Source organism: Canis lupus, chromosome 25 (assembly GCF_011100685.1).
Source record: "Canis lupus familiaris isolate Mischka breed German Shepherd chromosome 25, alternate assembly UU_Cfam_GSD_1.0, whole genome shotgun sequence".
Taxonomy (NCBI): Eukaryota; Metazoa; Chordata; class Mammalia; order Carnivora; family Canidae; genus Canis; species Canis lupus.
In genome coordinates, this window is record NC_049246.1 from 38,819,390 (window position 1) to 38,838,358 (window position 18,969).

An 18,969-nucleotide genomic window follows, 5' to 3' on the forward strand; every position below is an offset into this window, starting at 1 on the left:
ATGAAAGATACAATATAGAGAATGATAGAATCTTAGCTTGAATTTCATCATGTTATAAAGGCAGAGCCAGCCAAAAATTTAGGTTAAAAAAAAAAAAGAGTTTAAATAAACTTATGTCTGGAAAGGTAGACTCGACAGGCTTCCAAAATCCATATACTCAAAGCTACTTTTTTTAATATTCATATCTGTCTAAGAAAATCAGTGGGATGTTTTCAACAATGTTTCTTTTTGCTTCCTCTATTGATGAATAAGCATAAATGGTGAAAACTCTAGAAAAAAAAATCTTTAAAAATTTCACATTGACACTCGTGTCTTTTTTCTTCATCCAAGAGTCACTATTACTTAATAACCTAGAGAAAGGGCCAAGAGTCATTTCCTATATGAGTCACTGAGCTTCGAACTGAGATTTCTTATATTTTAAGACGTTTGATCGAACTTTCCTCCGTAAAACCTAAGAACCTTCCATTTAAAAACTTTGCTTACTCCATGAAGTGTTTAGAACGACCCCAGGATCACATGATACTTTCACTGTATCTCTTTATTTATTATTATGCTATTTAATTCTGTGAGGCCAGCTTATTAGTAAGAACTGAGTTTCTAGTATCAGTGAAGGTTTCTGGAGAGCTCCCAGAGGTCAGCAATTGCAGCCTTGCTCTTTCTCTCCCCCCTGTATTTGGTCATGACACCTCTTTTGTTGCTCTTTGCCTTCTTTTCCCCAAAAAATCAACCAGGTAAAGAGCAGGGATGGTTTTGAGGAAGTGGAGAAGAGTGTCAGGTGCTGCCCACTTGACCTCAGTCGTGTGTCAAAAGACAGCCCAGGCGAGTCATTGTCACCGGCCTCCTGCTTGCTTTTTAAGGCACCCACAAGGTTTCCCTTAAGGGAACGCGATGGAAGCTGACATGCGCCACTGCGGGACTTTCTTCTCCTTTAGAATACTATGTTGACAGTATCTGGATGCCAGGATACTAGGGTGGCTGGAAATAAGTGTTGGGATTTCCGATGATGATAATCAGGTTACGTCCGCTCTCCCGTCGGACCCGATGCACAAGTACAGCCTGTGCCGGGCCGGGCGATGCAGACGCTCCTTCCCCACCCCGGTCAGGTCAAGATCCGAGCTCCCCCGGGGTCAGGGTCGGGGTCGGGGTCGGGGGCGGGGGCGGGGTCGGGGTCGGGGCTCCGCCGGCTCCCCTCACCCTCCCGCGGGGCTCTGCTCTGTCTTGCAGCATCGGGGGCGACGTGGGCCGCGGCCACGAGGGGAGCTACGCGGGCAAGCATTTCCGCATGGGCTTCATGACCATGCCCGCGCCGCAGGACCGCCTCCCCCATCCCTGCTCCGGCGGCTTCTCCGTGAGGTCCCAGTCCCTGCACTCGGTCGGGGGCACAGACGACGACAACAGCTGCGGCTCCCGCAGGCAGCCGCCCCCCAAGCCCAAGCGGGACCCCAGCACCAAGCTGAGCACGTCCTCCGAGACCGTCAACAGCGCCGCGGCGCCCGGCAAGAGCGCCAAGGGCCCCGAGCGGCCCGAAGGTAAGACACGCCCCGACCTGGGGGGCGGCGAGCCCCTGGGCCCCGCACCTGTGGGGATGGCAGGTGCTTGGGCCCCGCACCTGTGGGGATGGCAGGTGCTTGGGCCCCGCACCTGTGGGGTCGGCGAGCCCCTGGGCCCCGCACCTGTGGGGATGGCTTGTGCTTGGGCCCTGCACCTGTGGGGTCGGCGAGCCCCTGGGCCGCACACCTGTGGGGTGGGGGAGCCCCTGGGCCCCGCACCTGTGGGGATGGCATGTGCTTGGGCCCCGCACCTGTGGGGTCGGCGTGCCCCCCTGGGCCCCGCAACTGTGGGGTCGGTGTGCCCCTGGGCCCCGCACCTGTGGGGTTGGCATGTGCTTGGGCCCTGCACCTGTGGGGTCGGCATGTGCTTGGGCCCTGCACCTGTGGGGTTGGCATGTGCTTGGGCCCCACACCTGTGGGGGCGGCATGAGCCTGGGCTCCGCACCTGTGGGGTCAGCATGAGCCTGGGCCCCGCACTTGTGGGGTTGGCATGTGCCTGGATCCCACACCTGTGGGGTCAGGGAGCCCCAGGGCCCCACACCTGTGGGGCAGGATGTGCCTGGGTCCCGCACCTGTGGGGTTGGCTGTGCTTGGGCCAGGCACCTGTGGGGTCAGCATGCCCCTGGGCCCAGCACCTGTGAGTCAGCATGCACCTGGGCCCCACACCTGTGGGCTCTGCATGAGCCTGGATCCCGCACCTGTGGGTCAGGATATGCCTGGCCCCACACCTGTGGGGTCGGCATGCTCCTGAGCACCTGCCTGCCCCCCTGGGTCTCACAGGTCTGCCTTCCCCTCAGACAGGAGGCCTGGGGCCCAAGAGGCCTTTTGTTAAGGTGTCAAGGAAGGACACCCAGAGGGATGTATTTATATCATCAGAAAGGGAAGGCATCCTGTTGCGTATTTTTTTACCCCCTTAAAACTTCAAATCAGGGATGCTTGGGTGGCTCAGCGGTTGAGTGTCTGTCTTTGGCTTAGATTGTGATCCTGGGGTTCTGGGATCAAGTCCCATGTGAGGCTCCCTGCAGGGAGCCTACTTCTCCCTCTATGTCTCTGCCTCTCTCTGTGTGTCTCTCGTGAATAAATAAAATCTTAAAAAAAAAAAAAAAAACAGCTTCAAATCATTAGGAAGTGGTTTGGCCTCGAAAAGGTCTAAAATTTCTATTTTCTTGCTTTGATTAGTATCATTTGTATGGTCACAAAAGCATTATGTGATTCTTAGAGGAACATTGTGAGGCAGAAAAATAGAAGGCAAATTGTAATTATTTTAGGACTGGTGATTCGGGACATTTTGGTGGACTGCCTTCCAGTGAATATGGGCACACACACTGTGTATATATTCCGGTGTCTACTTCAATCTCAATCTCTACACTCTACCCTTACCTCTATTTTAACTCAGCTATTAAATGTACAAATCTCTCTCCTCCTCCTTGCTGGCCTAGGAGGGTGAATTAGGTCAGGTTAACCAGAGATCTCACAGCCCTTTCGTCTACCTTGAGTAAGGAAATTTCAGCTTGTCTAGGTTTCTCCTGAGAGTCCCTTGCAGTAAGAGCAGTCTCAAGTGTGTGTTGATACAAGCGCATTCAGATTTTTGTGCGTTAGCTGCAGACAGCGGTTCAAGGTTCCCTGTGCCAGCTTGAAAGTACCTTTGGGCCAGGTCCTCATTGTTCTCTCATGCTGTTTGTCCCTGACATTCTCCACAGGAGGCTTCCCCCAAGCCCCCAGGGTGCCAAGTGTCACGGTGGTTTGCAGCTGAGAGTGGAAGCCGAGGTGGTCCTTGTCTCAACTGGGAAGCTGTCTTTGTCATGTGGGCTCCCCAGTCCTTCATATTGTGGTCTAATCTTTCCACAGAGGCTCAAGCCCATGAGATGGGGTGCCCATGACTCATGTCACATCTCTTCCATCACCCTCATGTTTCATTTCCCCCAGCTTGGTGTCTATGCAGCTAAAACTGAAAAAAAAATGAAAGCTTCGAGGCACATTAAAGAATACAAATAAATGCTTGGAGGTGGAGCTAATCAATGTATCCTACAAACAAAATCTCCACTAAGGCTGTTTCTCCTACTACACATACATGTAAAAACATGACTATATGCATATGCATGTGAGTACATATGTGAATAAGAGGGATGTGTATTTACAAAATTGAAATCATGACGCATACAGTTTCATGTTTTATTTTCACCTATTTTCCTGCGACTATTTTCCATGGTGTTCAATTTAAGAAACACTATTTTTTTAAATCTTTTTTTTTTTTTAAGATTTTATTTATTTATGAGAGAGAGAGAGAATGAAGCAGAGACACAGGCAGAGGGAGAAGCAGGCTCCATGCATGGATCCTGACGTGGGACTCAATCTCAGGTCTCCAGGATCACACCCTGGGCTGAAGGCGGCACTAAACCACTGAGCCACACGGGCTGCCCTAAGAAACACTGTTTTTAAGAAAAGACGTGTACATCATAACACTTTATTGAATCATTTTTCTCCTTGATAAGTACTTAGGTTGGTCCAGTTTATTTTGCTATAATAAATAGAACTGACACAAATGTGCATGCGTGCATGCATGTGTTCATGTCTGTGAGTCTGTTTGTACAAATCTCTTTATTTTTTCTCTGCTGCCTTAAGAATAGATCAGAAGACTCCATTCTCTCCTGATTCAAGGTCATCAGTATGTCCTTCAACTTGTAACACATTGGTGTTTGTAGAAACAAACTAGGTGTTTCATTTACTTGTTAACACACTGAAGGACCCTAGAGACCTAAATATCGTTCTTAGGTTTCCCCTGATGTTGTTACACAATGTCTTTCATTTCCCTTTATTTGCTCTGATCTTATTTCCAGAAGTCCCCCCACTCCTACCTTTCTTGCCAAAAAAACTGCATTGCCAATGATGTTAGATTATTTACAAAAGAAGTTTACTGATTTCAAACTCAGTTCTCCATAGGATTCAGGCTTGAGCGTAATCTAGACATATTGAAGAATCAAAGGGAAATAAAAGAACCTCCTCAAAGGAAGGGGAAAGATGAAACAGAGAAGGAACATAGCCAGTAAGGGATGTGTTATCAAGCACTGCAGTGCTGCTGGAAACATCTGGAAGCAGTGTAAAATACCTGCCTCAGAATAGCCCCTCTCAAGACAGGGGGAACCAGGGGTCTTCACAGCATGCAGAGATACATGATGGTTGTCCCATAGAAGAAACATTTAGGTGGTGATTCAGTTACCTTGAAAGTAGAACTGATTAACAGTCATTTGGGATGCCTTAAATACCTAATTCCTGTGGGAGAGCAGCTCTTAATTTCTTTCAGATCCCCTCATCATCTAAAGATCTAGGATTTCAAATACGTACTTATCAAACAAAAGACAATAGCTCTATTATCTTTATTTCTTCTGAGGACAGGAGAGGAGACAGTGATTTCGAGCAGCACAAAGACTTAAGTGAGACATGGAAAGCTGCTTGATCGGTATGAGACTTATTAAACACGAGGTCCAAGTTCAATATCTCTCCTCAAAAGGAGCTCTAAGTATGGAATGAGATGCTTTAGTGGTCGTACTTGTTTGAGGATGGTCAGTGGACCAGATGGACTACTAGGATCCAGTGCAGAAAATGTAAACTTTTTTTTTTTTTAATTCATGAGAGACACAGAGAGAGAGGCAGAGACATAGGCAGAAAGAGAAGTAGGTTCTCTGTGGGGATTCTGATGCGGGACTCGATCCCAGTTACCCCGGGATCATGACCTAAGCCAAAGGCAGATGCTCAACCGCTGAGCCACCCAGGTGCCCCAGAAAAGGTCAACTTCTATAGAAGAGTGATTCTCGATGCAAATTTCACCTCTTCAGAACACTTAATAAAAAGACACTTGCAAAACTGGATATATTCGAATCTCCTCTACCAAGTTATGACTTCAATAGCAAGAGAGAATCAGGGCTCAGTTCAGAGATGGGGAAAAAATCTTGAGTCCAAATGCATGTGTACATATGTGTACACTCAAAGCCAAAAGCATATAAATATGTAGATTGTTCTTTTATGAATTCTCAGTTCTTTATAACCAGGAGTTAACTGGAGTTCATTACAGAGCATATGTTTTCTTTACAATTTTTCTAGCTATCAAAATTATAACAAAGATTTAAAGTGACTTCTATGAATCTTACTTTGTCTTGTCTTTTTACATTAAATGTCAGCAAAATCAAAATATTGATTCAGTGGCATTAGAATGATTTCCATGGTAACCAGCTTCTATTTAAGTAGGGGATTATGACTTCCCTGTGGATAAAAGTAAAAAAGAACTGGACTTGTAGCAAAACAGCTTTTTAGAGTAGGGAAAAAATAGCTTAATGATGAACACGCAAAAAATTACATACCAAGAAAGTACAATTTAGTTTTTAAAAAATTGTAATTCTATCACACTAAAAATATACATTTATGGCTCTATTTTAGGGTCTTCTACAATAGTAACACCTTTAAAAATTATACAGTGGAGAAGATATACTGGCAACAAGTATGTGATAAATATTTTAATTGCTCTTTTTTTTTTATTGCTTCAGTGTAGTAGCTACTTAGTATGAGGAAAGATTGGATTAAATAAAAAGAGTTACCTGGAAAAGACGAGAAGCCCTACCAGTCATATCTCGTGTATGACCCAGAGCAAACAGGAGCTGAGCAAGCTTGCATTCTCCACCCCCACTGCTCAGGTAAATGAGCATCCCACTCATCATTTGAGACTCTGTGTGGTGCAGGCAGAGACTGTACTTGGAACCAACGGGCATTTGACTTGGGACAAGTGATCTAATGAGACTATTTTGTTACCTTTAGAATGAGAATAAAGGACTGAAAATTGATGGTTTTCAGTCACAGCCTGGCTCCGTCACAGCCTTATGACAACCGAGTGGAATAATGCCCATAATGCGGCATGGTAGAAAGAAATTGCTCTACAATGATAAATTAATACTATTTTAAAGGTGTGCTTACTGCTTATTAATAGGCTTGAATAACAAAATTTGGGTTTGGTGCAACACATATGTTAAAAACAAATAAGAGAGGAAAAGAAAGCCTTCCCCCAACACACACGCACTGTCCATCTTAGGCTTATAATTTTTTATATAACAGTCTGAATAAACAGGGAGGTATTACCCAGGTGTAATAATCTTTTCATGATATTACGACATTCATATAATATTTAGCATAATGAGGAAAATATGTTCCCTTGAACATCAAGCACTTCTACACTTTTGAGTCCTTTAGAAAATACAAAGTATTATTTTTTTAGTTGTGCTATAATTGACATATAACATAGTAGTTTCAGATGTACGACATGATGATTCAATATTTGTATATATTGGAAAGTGATCAGCACAATAAGTCTAGTTAACATCTGTCATCATACATAGTCACAGGTTTTTTTCTTCTATCGAGAACTTTTAAGATTTATTCCCTTGGCAACTTTCAAGTATGCAATACAATATTTTAACTAAAGTCACCATACCATATATTGCATCCCAGGACTTGTTTATTTTATAAATGGAAGTTCGTGTCTCTTGACCCCTTTCACTCTTATCTCCCCACTTCCTAAGACTTCTATTTGTTACGACTCCTTCTTTCGGGTCTTTTTTAATGCTTCATTTGTAATGTTGTTTCATGATTGCCTCTTTACAAAACGATGAGAAAATGTTTTTGAATTGGGATAGATTTCCTGGCTTCTGATTTTCCCATCTAGAGATGTTTATTGGAGTCAGATCTGTGATTCAGAAATTGGGGTACCTGCAGAAATTGTTTAGAATCATGACCGTCCTTAAAACCTTGAAGTGTATGGAACCAAATGTGTAGAATCAAAGTCTAAACTCATCATAAGATCTCTCCCTTAAAAACAAAACCAAACAAAAAACCAAATCCCTTTCTCCAGTTACCACTTGAAGAGACTCGCAATCTCTAACTATGCTGTTTTTCAGTCTTCCATCTATTTAGCCAATGCTGTAAGCACTGCTAATTGTATGGAGATCCGGTGGCAAACAGAACAAGTGGTCCTTTCCATCATGTTACTCATCACCAATTGGGTTTCTAACTTTGCAACTCAGCCTTCCTCTATCACATCAAGGAGCAAGCGCTGACTTAATGAAATCCTTTCTTAGAAACCAGAAAATCTGGCATGACAACCATGGGGGCTTCCTCCACGTAATTAGTTGTTTAGCTCTGGAAGAAACAGTTTAACACATTTTAATAAAGTGTTGTTCCTACAAAGAATATTTGCTGTTCTTTCGTTGTTCAGGGCTGACAACTGAAAAGGTGCCCAAATCTGATTTTCTACCAATAAAGCTTCAAAAGCAACCAGAGGGCATTTAAGGAGAGAGGAGGAGAAGGTTGTGTGTGCTTATTATGTTGGCGAACTTTCAGGCTTCAGAATTCTGGTTAAGGAATCTACGCCAGCACCACTCAGGGCCAGCCATATACTTGTTTTTGCCTTCTCAGTGACTAGCCCAGATCTCGGACATTTATAAGGTTCTTGTACAAAAATGTTAAGACTATTCCTTTTAGAACTCAGCCATATTAGGGAAGTAGGGGTGTTAGAGGTGTCACATCAGTGCTGGCAGCATTCAGCCTCCTCATCTACAAAATGAGAATAACAATACTGATCTTTTTTTTAAAGATTTTATTTATTTATTTATTCATGAGAGAGAGAGAGAGAGAGGAGAGAGAGAGAGAGAGGGAGGAGAGAGAGAGAGAGGCAGAGACACAGGCAGAGGGAGAAGCAGGCTCCATGCAGGGAGCCTGATGTGAGACTTGATCCTGGGACTCCAGGATCACACCTTGGGCTGACGGGCGCTAAACTGCTGGCCCACCCGGGCTGCCCAACAATCCTGATCTTGCGTGGTAGGTGGAATGGCATCCAAGAAGGTATCCGAGAGTCACATTTCCTGGTGTACTCACCCCACCTATTCCCTGGAACTGACAAACCACTGATGGCTTGCGGACGGAGGGGGCAGTGTGGCAAGGCATACGGGTGACCTCTAGGAATGGAAAGTAGTCTCCAGCTAAAAACCAGTACAGAAACAGGGACCTTAGCTCTATAACTGCAAGGAACTGAATTCTGCCAATGACAAAAATGAGCTTGGAAGGGGATTTGACCCCAGCATCCCCAGACAAGGACACAGTCTGGCTGCTGTGTGGATGGGCAAGCTTGTGGGACCCTGAGCAGAGAACCCAGCCTCCTGGGTTCTGACTGTGCCCAGACTTCTGATCTGTAGAACCATGAGCTAAGAGGACGGTATGGATTCTTAAGCTGCTGTGCTTGTGCTAACTTGTTATGTAGCAATGGAACAGTAATCCATCTTACCGAGTTACTAGGCAGGAAAGGCGAGATGGGCCAGAGGATAGCTTGCCTTCCTCTCTCCCACTGGGCTGTTCTCTGAGGGAGTGAAGTGGGGGGTTCAAGCAGGATCAGTGGCTTTCCAAACTTCCCAGGCTGGACCTTGCCAATGAATGAGATGAAGGATCCCTGGAAAACGCTGACATATCAGGGCTCTTGAGTATCTGCTTAGGTGTTTGTAGTTTTGTTCAGATCTTTTCCTGAGAGGGTCCTTTCTTCTCACTCACAGGTTTTGTTCTTTCAAAGGGCTCAGCAGTGGCTTATCGGGTGGCTTTTGGAATGACTCATTTCGACGGCTGCGGCTTGCCTGCTTAGGACCTTTTCCACATAACAAGTGCCACTTGTATTTCACAGTGTGTGCCCAACAAGTGCTCAAAGCCCCGTGTAGTGCAACACTAATACAACACAAAGAAAGGGGGGAAATGAGCTCTCGAAACCTTCAGAGCTCCGGCATTGGATCGGGTTCTGATGTGCATTCTCATAGTTGTAGACATGGGATGTGGGAGATTATCATCGGAGCCCCACATTCCTGGATTCCTCTTTCCAGGGTGACAGAACCAGAAGCTGCTAGGCTTCCTGGTGGAAAAGCCATCTGTCAAACCAGGCGCGGCTCAGACGGAGACAGGGTTGTGCATCCACAGCGTGTGTGATCTTTCTCCAAATGTGCCCTGAGGCCCATGAATGAAACAGTTTGCAAATCAATCATCACACAACAGAGCTCTCTCAGTCCTTGCCTTGCTTGTTGATTTTGGTCCAATGAACTACCTTGTCTCTAATGGTCTTACCCAACATCCTTCTATTTAGAGTCCAGATCTGGCCTCGATTATCTCAATGTCTTAGATTCGTCAGAGCATTTTTGTCCATGTTGTTGGCACAGAATGATATGCCCCTGAGAGACCCATAAAGCCCCAAGTTCCTGAGTGTGGTGATCAGGTCATTGGTGTGAGGGTGTTTGCTTGTTGTGCAACAAATTGACACAAACTTAGTGGCTGAAAACAATATACCTTTATTATCTTATAGCTTCTCTGAGTCAGGAATCTCTTCAGGGTCCCCTAAGGCTGCAGTCCAGGGGCCAGCTGGTGCTGGGATCTCATCTGAACCTCGGAGTCCTTGCCAAGCTCATGTGGTTGTTGGTGGAGTTGATTTTCTTGGGATTGTAGTACACATGATAGGTTACCTCTTCAAGGGTAGCAAGACAGGGACTCTCACTTTTATTCTTTACCTTCAGGAAAGGCCTGAATCTTCTTTTAAATAGCTCATCCAGTGACACCTGGGTGGCTCAGTCAGTTAAGCATTTGCCTTTGGCTCAGGTCATAATCCAGTCCTGGGATGGAGCCCTGTATTGGGTTCCCTGCTCAGCGGGGAGTCTGCTTGGCCCTTCTCTCACTCAAATAAATAAATAAAAATCTTTAAAAAAGAAATAAATATCTCATCCAGGATAATCTCCCTTTTGATGAACTGAGTTTACTGATTAGTAACCTTAATTACAATTGAAAATCCCTTCACCTTTTTCCACATACTGCAACTTAATTATGAGAGTAATAAACCATCATATTCACAGTCCTGCTTGCACTCAAGGAGAGAGAATTATACAGGATGTAAGTCACAGAGTGCAGGGCTCTTTGAGCAGTCTAGAATTCAGCCTCCTCAGAATGACACAAAGAATATGTACACATAGCTTTTCTAGAAATCGGTCAACTATCCAGTTGAATACTTCGGAAGTCAGTTTGTGGAAAGTTAATTAGCAAAGTGAGAAGCAAACTATAATTCACTAGAATAATACAAATATCATAAAATAACCTAAGTAATTAGTAAATACAGGGCACAATATAACTCCCCTCTTCATTTCTCTTTGTCTTTCCTTTTTTCTACATAATGGAAGCCACCCCTGCTGCAAAATGCCTGGACTGTTTTATTGATTTGAAAGTGGAAAAATCTCATTTCTTTTGGCTTCCGCCTTTACCTGGAAGACATGAAAATATACACTTCTCAGTCCCATAATCCCCATGTGAAAGGACTTCTAGCACATAAAGATTCAAGACACCAAACTAGTGCAAATATTAAAAATTGTGGTGTGTACAAATGTCAGTCTATTTGATCATCACTGTTGATTTTCCTGGTTGGTGAACTCTCTTGTTGACTCACTGGGCAAGCTTGACCCAGCACAGTCACCGGCCCTAAAAAACCACATAGATGTGGACTAGCTAATACATAGTATCCTTGATATGGTGATAGTACTCCCCACAATTTGGCCTGTGGATACCCACAGGACCCCAGGACTGTAGGGATTAGTGGTGGTAATTTATGCTATGTAACTTCCTGTCTTCTACCTGCCCATTGAGTAGCATTTTGATGACAAATAAACGTGAGACTACATGTTCCCAAGTTGTGCAACTTCTGAATTAAAACAACTGCATCAATTTCCAATTGTGGGTATGTGGACATCTGAAAGCATCCATCCTCGAAGGAAGGGGAGAGAATTAAATGTAATCCTACTGCAACTTTCCCCATGGTCTCTGTTTTTGTCTGGTCTCAAGCTTGGATAGGTATTTATCTCTTCTTTGCAATTGTGCAAAAGCATTAAGGAGTAATGCAGTAAGTTATTAAATTACTAATCACTAAAATTCTGTAAGAAAAATGGAGGAAAGAGTTGATAGCCTGCCTTCCTTAAATAACCTCTACCTCTTTTACTTCCTCGTTTCTCTGCAAAGCACTCACTTCTCTATTTCTTTAGACTTCAGTCTGGCCCCCATGTCCTGAAGATAACTGACAGCACCATCAGTGCAGAGTCTTTGCACTTATGTAAGCACGTACCCTGTGTGTTAGCGTAGCTCCATTCCAATCTTTCCAATTCCAGGCAGTGTCTTTCTGAGAATATTTCTGATAAAAACATTTCTTCTCATTTGATTATATAAAGCATTTGATAATTTGCCAAATAATTTATATATATGTATATATAGAGATTTATATATATTAATATATATAAATATAATTATATTCATATATATATATATATATATATAGAGAGAGAGAGAGAGGTATGATTTTCTTTATATCTATATTCTCCATCTCATAGATAAAACAATAATGGTAATGGGAAGGAATCTTTAGTCAAGTAGTGGGTGGACTTCCTCCAAAGCATGTTGGAAGTAGGATTAGCTCATTTCAGACCAATCTAACCTTGATTACTGATCTAACCTATTTCTGATCTTGACCCAATGACCTCCTCAAGCCACCGTCTTACATGTCTCCTTATTCAGCTGGTTTCTAAAAGGCCTTCTGCATGTGCTTGCTCTACTGAGTCAACTCTCATTGGTTTGAGATGAATAACTTACTATCTGGCTCTATCCTCACCATAACTTTGAATCCAGTCTTCGTTTCCATCTCAGTGGCTTCCTTCTGTGCCTATCCTTTGCTACTTCTCATCTGCATGTTAGATTATTGGTAACTACCATATTGGTAACCCCTCTGCTTTTTTTGTTGTTCATGCACCACTCTTAGTGGTTTTCTTCCTGACCACTGCTCTCTAAATCTCCTTGGACAATATTTCTTGCTCTGCCTGAATCTAATGTCTCCAGATTCTACCCTTGGATCTTATCTTCTACTCTGATAGTTGTTGAATAAATAAGTGATGAATCCACATACTCTCCAAATGTCTGATTGAATCTCTGGATACATGTCTATCTGTAGATATCACAGTCTTCAAACTCATCATTCCTACACTGAACCAGCCATTTCCTCTATGTTTCTTCTCTTGATACCAAAGTTGGAATGTAAGAGCCTTATCAGATTGCTTCTCCTACCTTACCCCTGACATATAATCCATCATCACATGTACCCAGTTCTGTTCCTCATGCCTCCCATGTCTGCCCCTCTCCATCCTTTATAGCTTTTACTCTCCCATCTCAGACCATCATCATTTCTCAACTGGACAACTGTTTGCACATTTGACTCCTCTCCTTTCCTGCAGTCTCCTCTTCTCAAATCCACCCTGCTTACTACTTCCAGAGAGATTTTATCACCTGCTTATCCAGTCATATCCTTATCCAGCTCGTGATTTCATTGGTTAATTTGTTATCTTTTCATCATTTACCTGATAAAAGCACAACACATGAGCTTAATCTTTATCATTTTTCCCCTACAAGCCTGCAGATTCACATCTCCCAGTATGCATGACCTTGGTATGGTCCCAAAGTACTTCATTTTCTCTGAACAAGTCAAGCTTTTTTATGCTTCTGGATCTTTCTGTGCATGTGGAATTCCTCTTGTCTGGAATGCCTTTTCCAGATCAGTCTCCATAGCAAGTTCCCACTCATCCTTTAAAGCCCCAAGGCAACTGCCATCACTCAGGCCCAGTTGGGTTTACAATACAGTCACCTATTCCAAATGATTTAAACAATTAAATTGTTTTAGGTTTGTAAAACGTTATATTTTTCTCCATTGTTTTACATTTCTGAATCTTGTTAGGTACACAAATTAATTATGGGTGGTGGCAAAGAATACTGTTGACGGGCTATAATGTGTTATTGGTACTGTATACCTTTTAAGTTTATCCTTATGTTATAAGTCAAAGAAGGTTCAGCCTGTGCCATTCAGATTAGGTATAAAAAACAAGTTTCTCCATTGAGATGCTCTAAATAAAGACCTGAGATTCCTTCCCCTTCAAAGACTTTTGGAAGTTGGCTTTAATCTTCCCTGTTCTCATGTATTTTATGGTTTCCCTCCACTATTTCTGTCATAGTCTTAAAGGCCAGGGACATCCTCCAAATTAGTTCTGTTTTTCCATTACAAAGGCATCCAACTACTGAGCAGTTTGTCACTCTACCTTCAAGAAGAGTGTGTAAAGCCATTTTTTAAAGCAGAGAGACTGCAAGTGTGCATAAATCTTGCCTTTAATTGACCTCAACGAAGCATCCACTTATTGTAGAAAGAGTGCTTTGATTTTATGGCCCTCCGTCTGTACCGAGAGTTACTATACTATGTACTGCTTTCTATGATTTTTCTTGATAAGTGGGAAGGCAGTGATTTAAGACAAGCTTTTTAAATTTCTTTATTGTTATTAATATGTATTAAATTAAGTTGATTATATGGAGCAGAACATGCGAACACATCACCCTTTGGAACCTCTGCTTTCTGACAACTTCATCTAATAAGAACAGCTGAAAACAAAGAGAAGAAAAGTAAAAAAAAAAAAAAAAAAAAAGGGAGAGAGAGAGAGAGAGAGAGAGCTTAGAGGAACTAAGCTCCTTCTAGCACTGAAGCTTGTGAATTTTACAGAAAGTCAATTACAGGTTTATTTGTTTTAACTTAGTATACATTTGTTTTCAGGTCTTGTTTTTCACATCCCCATAGCATATTAGAAGCAATGAGTGATCATGAGAAAAAGAACAATAAGGATTGTTTTACTTGATACTAAGAGGAGAGAAACAAAATTTCAGGAATTTATACAGTTACTGTCAAGTCCAAGAGCATCACCCACTCAAAATGCCCTGATTACTCTCAGCTTGTATTACTTTCAGTGTTAATAATGGTGATGCCCCCGAGGATGTCATTAGTCAACAAATATTTATTGAGTATCTGCTATTTGCCAGGCACTATGCTAGGTAACGGAGAAACAGGAAAGATATGTTATATCCCCTAAAAGACATTATACCCCAGGAAGGGTCACTGACATTTAAACAAGCAGTCACAGTGAAGTGGGACCACAATACTGGTTGGTGAAGTACAGGGTCTGTTGTGAGCATAGATCAAGGGCACCCACCTCAAACTAGAAGAGGCAGAGATGGCTTTTCAGAACAAGTGTCTTTTTAAACTGCTGAAAATAAGGATTCAATATATTTTTATTTTATTTTTAAGAAAACACTGCCCAGTGTGGGGCTTGAACTAATGACCCTGAGATCCAGAGTCATATGCTCTACCCACTGAGCCACTGAGTCATATGCTCTACCCACAGACCCAAAATGCAATGTATTTTAGAAATATTCTGGATAAAAATGCTTACAATGAAAAAAATATATAGCTACCGAATGAGAATGCTCTGATTCTTTGGAAAATGTGGCTAACCAAGCTGAGTTATATTCTCATAGTTTTAAGCAACCAAAGATCTACTGTCCCTATATAATCTTTATTTGGGGAGTTCAAATGTTTATTTTATCTTATGGAATCTTCCATCTTTATGAGATACAAAACACTGGATTATCTTTAGAAGAAAGCTTAGAGTACATAAAGATGAAATTCAAACTGGAGATACTTCCATAGAGTAAATCGATTTTATATCCTTATATTAAATAGCAATGAAATATTAAATTTACATGTTGCCCATTTTTGCATATTTCAGTTTTATTTATCTTCCCTAACTGTGCCTGGTTAATTTGGCTATCATTATTTCTATGATATAGAAGCTTTGGAAAAGAAAAGGAAATATATGCTTCTATCTATGTTTGATTAGATCAATGCCATATGCCATATAACTCTATTCTTTAGTTGGTCTGCTCTCTTAAATGCTTAATCAACTTAATCAAAATTTAAGTTTCTGTGTCTATGGAAATCTTCGTTTTAGCAACATGTACACACCAGCTTGACAGTGAACACAAGCAGGTTAAATATAAAATTAATTGCCATATTCAAAAAAATAACTGAATAAAGAGTTATGATTTGGTTAACATGGTTAAATGAATCTGAGGTACTGAGGCCACATTCTTCTATGGTATCTTAAAGACTGTAAATATAGAAATAAGCAACTTCTATCATCTATAATCTAGGACAAGTGGAAGGATTGGCATGTCTCTCAGGACCCAAAGGATGTGGGAATTCTGATGGTAGCCACTGAAAACATGTTGAAGTCCCCCCACATGGAAACAGTATATTCTGAGAGGCAGCTGCTTGTGATCTCTGTGGTTATTACTTCGACTAATATTTATTGAGCACCCATTATATACCAGTTATATACCAGAATGAGATAACATTCATGAACAAACTTTTGAAAGTGGTGCATACCTTCGAAGTATTTCTATTCTAACAGGAGTACAGCAGTTGATAAACAATAGACATAATAAGTCCATAAACCTGCTAGCATGCTGGAAAGTTATAAGTGCTATAGAAGAAAGAAAAATCTGGAGTAAGGCAAAGGGATCCAAAATTCTGGGGCAAAGGCAGGCACATTTAAGTAGAGAGAGAAGAAACGACTTCATTCTGATATTGAAGATACAGATTCGGTCTAGGCCCAATCAAGAGCAACCACATAGTAATTCAAACAAGGAATATTTACTGTAAAACACGTTCTTGTCTCATGGAGTCAAAGAATGAATCTCACAGACAAAGGAGAGTGATTCAGGTGATTGAAGTTTATAAGCAAGGATATAGAAAAAGCTCTCAGGAGTGAAAGGGGTCTGGACAGGATTTCTGACGTGGGCCTCCACTGATAGATAGTCTTTTATTTGGAACTGACTAGGGAGCTTGTGGTCTTATCATTCTTGTGACGCTTTGGTTTGAGTAAGGACTGGTGGTAACATCTTTAATGGTTTATTTTTTGGGTCTGGTTATTCTTTGTTGGTCACAGGTGACTGTCATAAAAAAGACCCCCCCCCCCCCCCACACACACACCCTAGAACAAGTGGTCTGGTTTCCTTACATCTCAGCATTTTTGGGATTTCTGTGAGCCTGATCCCCTAGCTCCCTAGCTCCCCCTACCTAGCCTCACCTGTCCCTTACTCATAAAGACTTAATAACTATAACAGGATTAGAGTAATAGGAGGTCAACTAGTAAGAAGTAGAACAGGTGGCAGAGAATATAGGAATAGTACAGGTGAGAAACAGCCCCTATGTCTAGGGCTGAGATAGTGCTCTCCAGCCAGAGCTGACTTCCAGGCATTGTTGGGTGGCACAGTTATGGATTATTGGATGGTGGAAACATTCCTATGGGGGTACCTAGGTGGCTCAGTCAGTGAAGCATCTGGCTTTGGCTCAGGTTATGATAGCAAGGCTCTGGGATAGAGTCCCACATCAGGCTCCTTGCTCAGTGGGGAGCCTGCTTCCCCCTCTGCCTCTGCCTGCTACTCCCCCTGCTTGAGCTCTCTCTCTCTGCCAAATGAATAAATAATAAAATAAAATAAAAATAAAAAAATAATAATGAAAGAAAATTAAACCACTTATTTAAAAAAGAGAAGAAGAAACATTCCTCTGGAATTGTGCTCTTGCTGGAAATCTACCTCCTGGAACTTATCGGAGAACCTCCCTCTGATGTGGTGGGGAGGAAACTATTCATAGGGCTTTCTTATTAGAGTTATTCCACCACAAGAGCACTCAGGGTTGAGGAGACTGATGTAGGTAGCTGTTGGCTTTTGGAGTTCAGGCTAGAGAAGCTGCATGCTCTGCAGGAGCTGGACATGGAGAAGCCACTTGCATGACAAGAGTTTGGCTAGTGAGCTGCTGGAACCAGGAAGCAGAATCCTTTTTTTGCTGCAATGTTTTTCCAGCATCTTCTACTGACAAAGCTTAACATTGTGCCAGCTGGCCCAGGAGAGGATATTTAAAGAGCCTAGATCTCTTGTCAGAAGCAGGAAAAGAGGATGCATTTAAAAGTGAGAGACAATCAATTGATAACTTGCACAGACAGTAAGGAAGTAGGGATGTGTCTTATGTTGATATCTTAAGGGAGAATGTTCCAAGTAGAGATCACAGATGCTACAAAGACCCAAAGGCAGGAAGTCCATAGGTAGAAGGTCAGTGTGGGGGAACATTGTGGATGAAAAAGACAAAATCAAGGGGTGCCTGCGTGGCTCAGTCAGTAGAGCATGCAACTCTTGATCTCAGGGTCATGAGTTCAAGTCCTATGTTGGACCTAAAGCTTAAAAAACGAAACAAAACAAAAAACCCAAGAAAGAGATGAGAGAGAAAAAGAAGGTGAGACCCTAGAGGACCTTCCTTCTAGGCCATTATAGGGCTTTGCATCCAAGGCACCCATTCAGAGGGTGGAGCAGAAGAGTTGCATTAAGTTTGAAAAGAATCATTTTAGTGACTATAGTGAGTATAGAGTCATGGGCTTGGATATAGAATTGGAGAGACCTGTCAGGAGACAATTGCAGTAATCCAGATGAAAGATGATGGGGGCAGTGGAAGTAAAGAGAAATAGTCAGAAAAATGTTACCTTTTCTTTGTTTTTTTGTATATTTTTTGTTGGAGTTCGATTTGCCAACATATAGCATAACACCCAACGCTCATCCCGTCAAGTGCCCCCCTCAGTGCCCGTCACCCAGTCACCGCATCCCCCCCGCCCACCTCCTTTTCCACCGCCCCTTGTTCGTTTCCCAGAGTTAGGAGTCTGTCCTGTTCTGTCACCCTCACTGATGTTTCCCACTCATTTTCTCTCCTTTCCCCTTTATTACCTTTCACTATTTTTTATATTCCCCAGATGAATGAGACCATATGTTTGTCCTTCTCTGATTGACTTACTTCACTCAGCATAATACCCTCCAGTTCTATCCACGTTGACCTTTCTATAGGAGCTATTGCTCATAATCCCTTCTCCCTTCCTTCCTTACAGGGGAGATAGCTATTGCTATAGGCATAGGTGCAGGTATAGGATAGGTATAGGTATTGCTATTGGTATAGGTATAGATATGCAGATGTAGATATATAGATATTTTTAGGATATACAGGTCCTATCTGTGAAAACTTTTCTGGGAGACAAGGATCCGAGCGCTCTATATAGATTAAAACTCATTAAATGCATGCTGTTGATTACATTTACATTTTTTTCTTGCAATCTGGAAGGTTGTGAGCCAAAAATGAGTTTCCGTAAAAGATCTATAGGTGTTTAAATTGCAAACATAGCAGACACAGCTATTTTATCATTAAATAAATGCAAAAGGTTGTATTTAACTTTCATGTTTCCAAAACACAAATCTAGTTTAGAATGTTAACTGAGATCAAGGCCACATTCTATGCAGACCCCAGTTGCTCTCCAGCTGGCCCTGTCAACCTGCCCAGCCTTGCTTCTCCTGCTCATTCCAGGTTCTGCCTACAGCCTGGAGCTCAGGGTTCCTTCCCACCCTCCAAGTGCATCCC

General features: G+C 42.4%; 1 protein-coding gene across 3 annotated transcripts in view; it reads left to right on the plus strand.

Moving 5' to 3' along the window:
• The window catches only part of NYAP2 (neuronal tyrosine-phosphorylated phosphoinositide-3-kinase adaptor 2), a 261,272-nt gene that overhangs the window by 105,927 nt on the left and 136,376 nt on the right, over nt 1–18,969 (plus strand). For all 3 annotated transcript variants that reach the window (XM_038573975.1, XM_038573976.1, XM_038573974.1), the window contains one exon: nt 1,225–1,529. In XM_038573975.1, the coding sequence (XP_038429903.1) occupies nt 1,225–1,529 (305 nt within the window). The remainder of the gene's footprint in view (nt 1–1,224; nt 1,530–18,969) is intronic.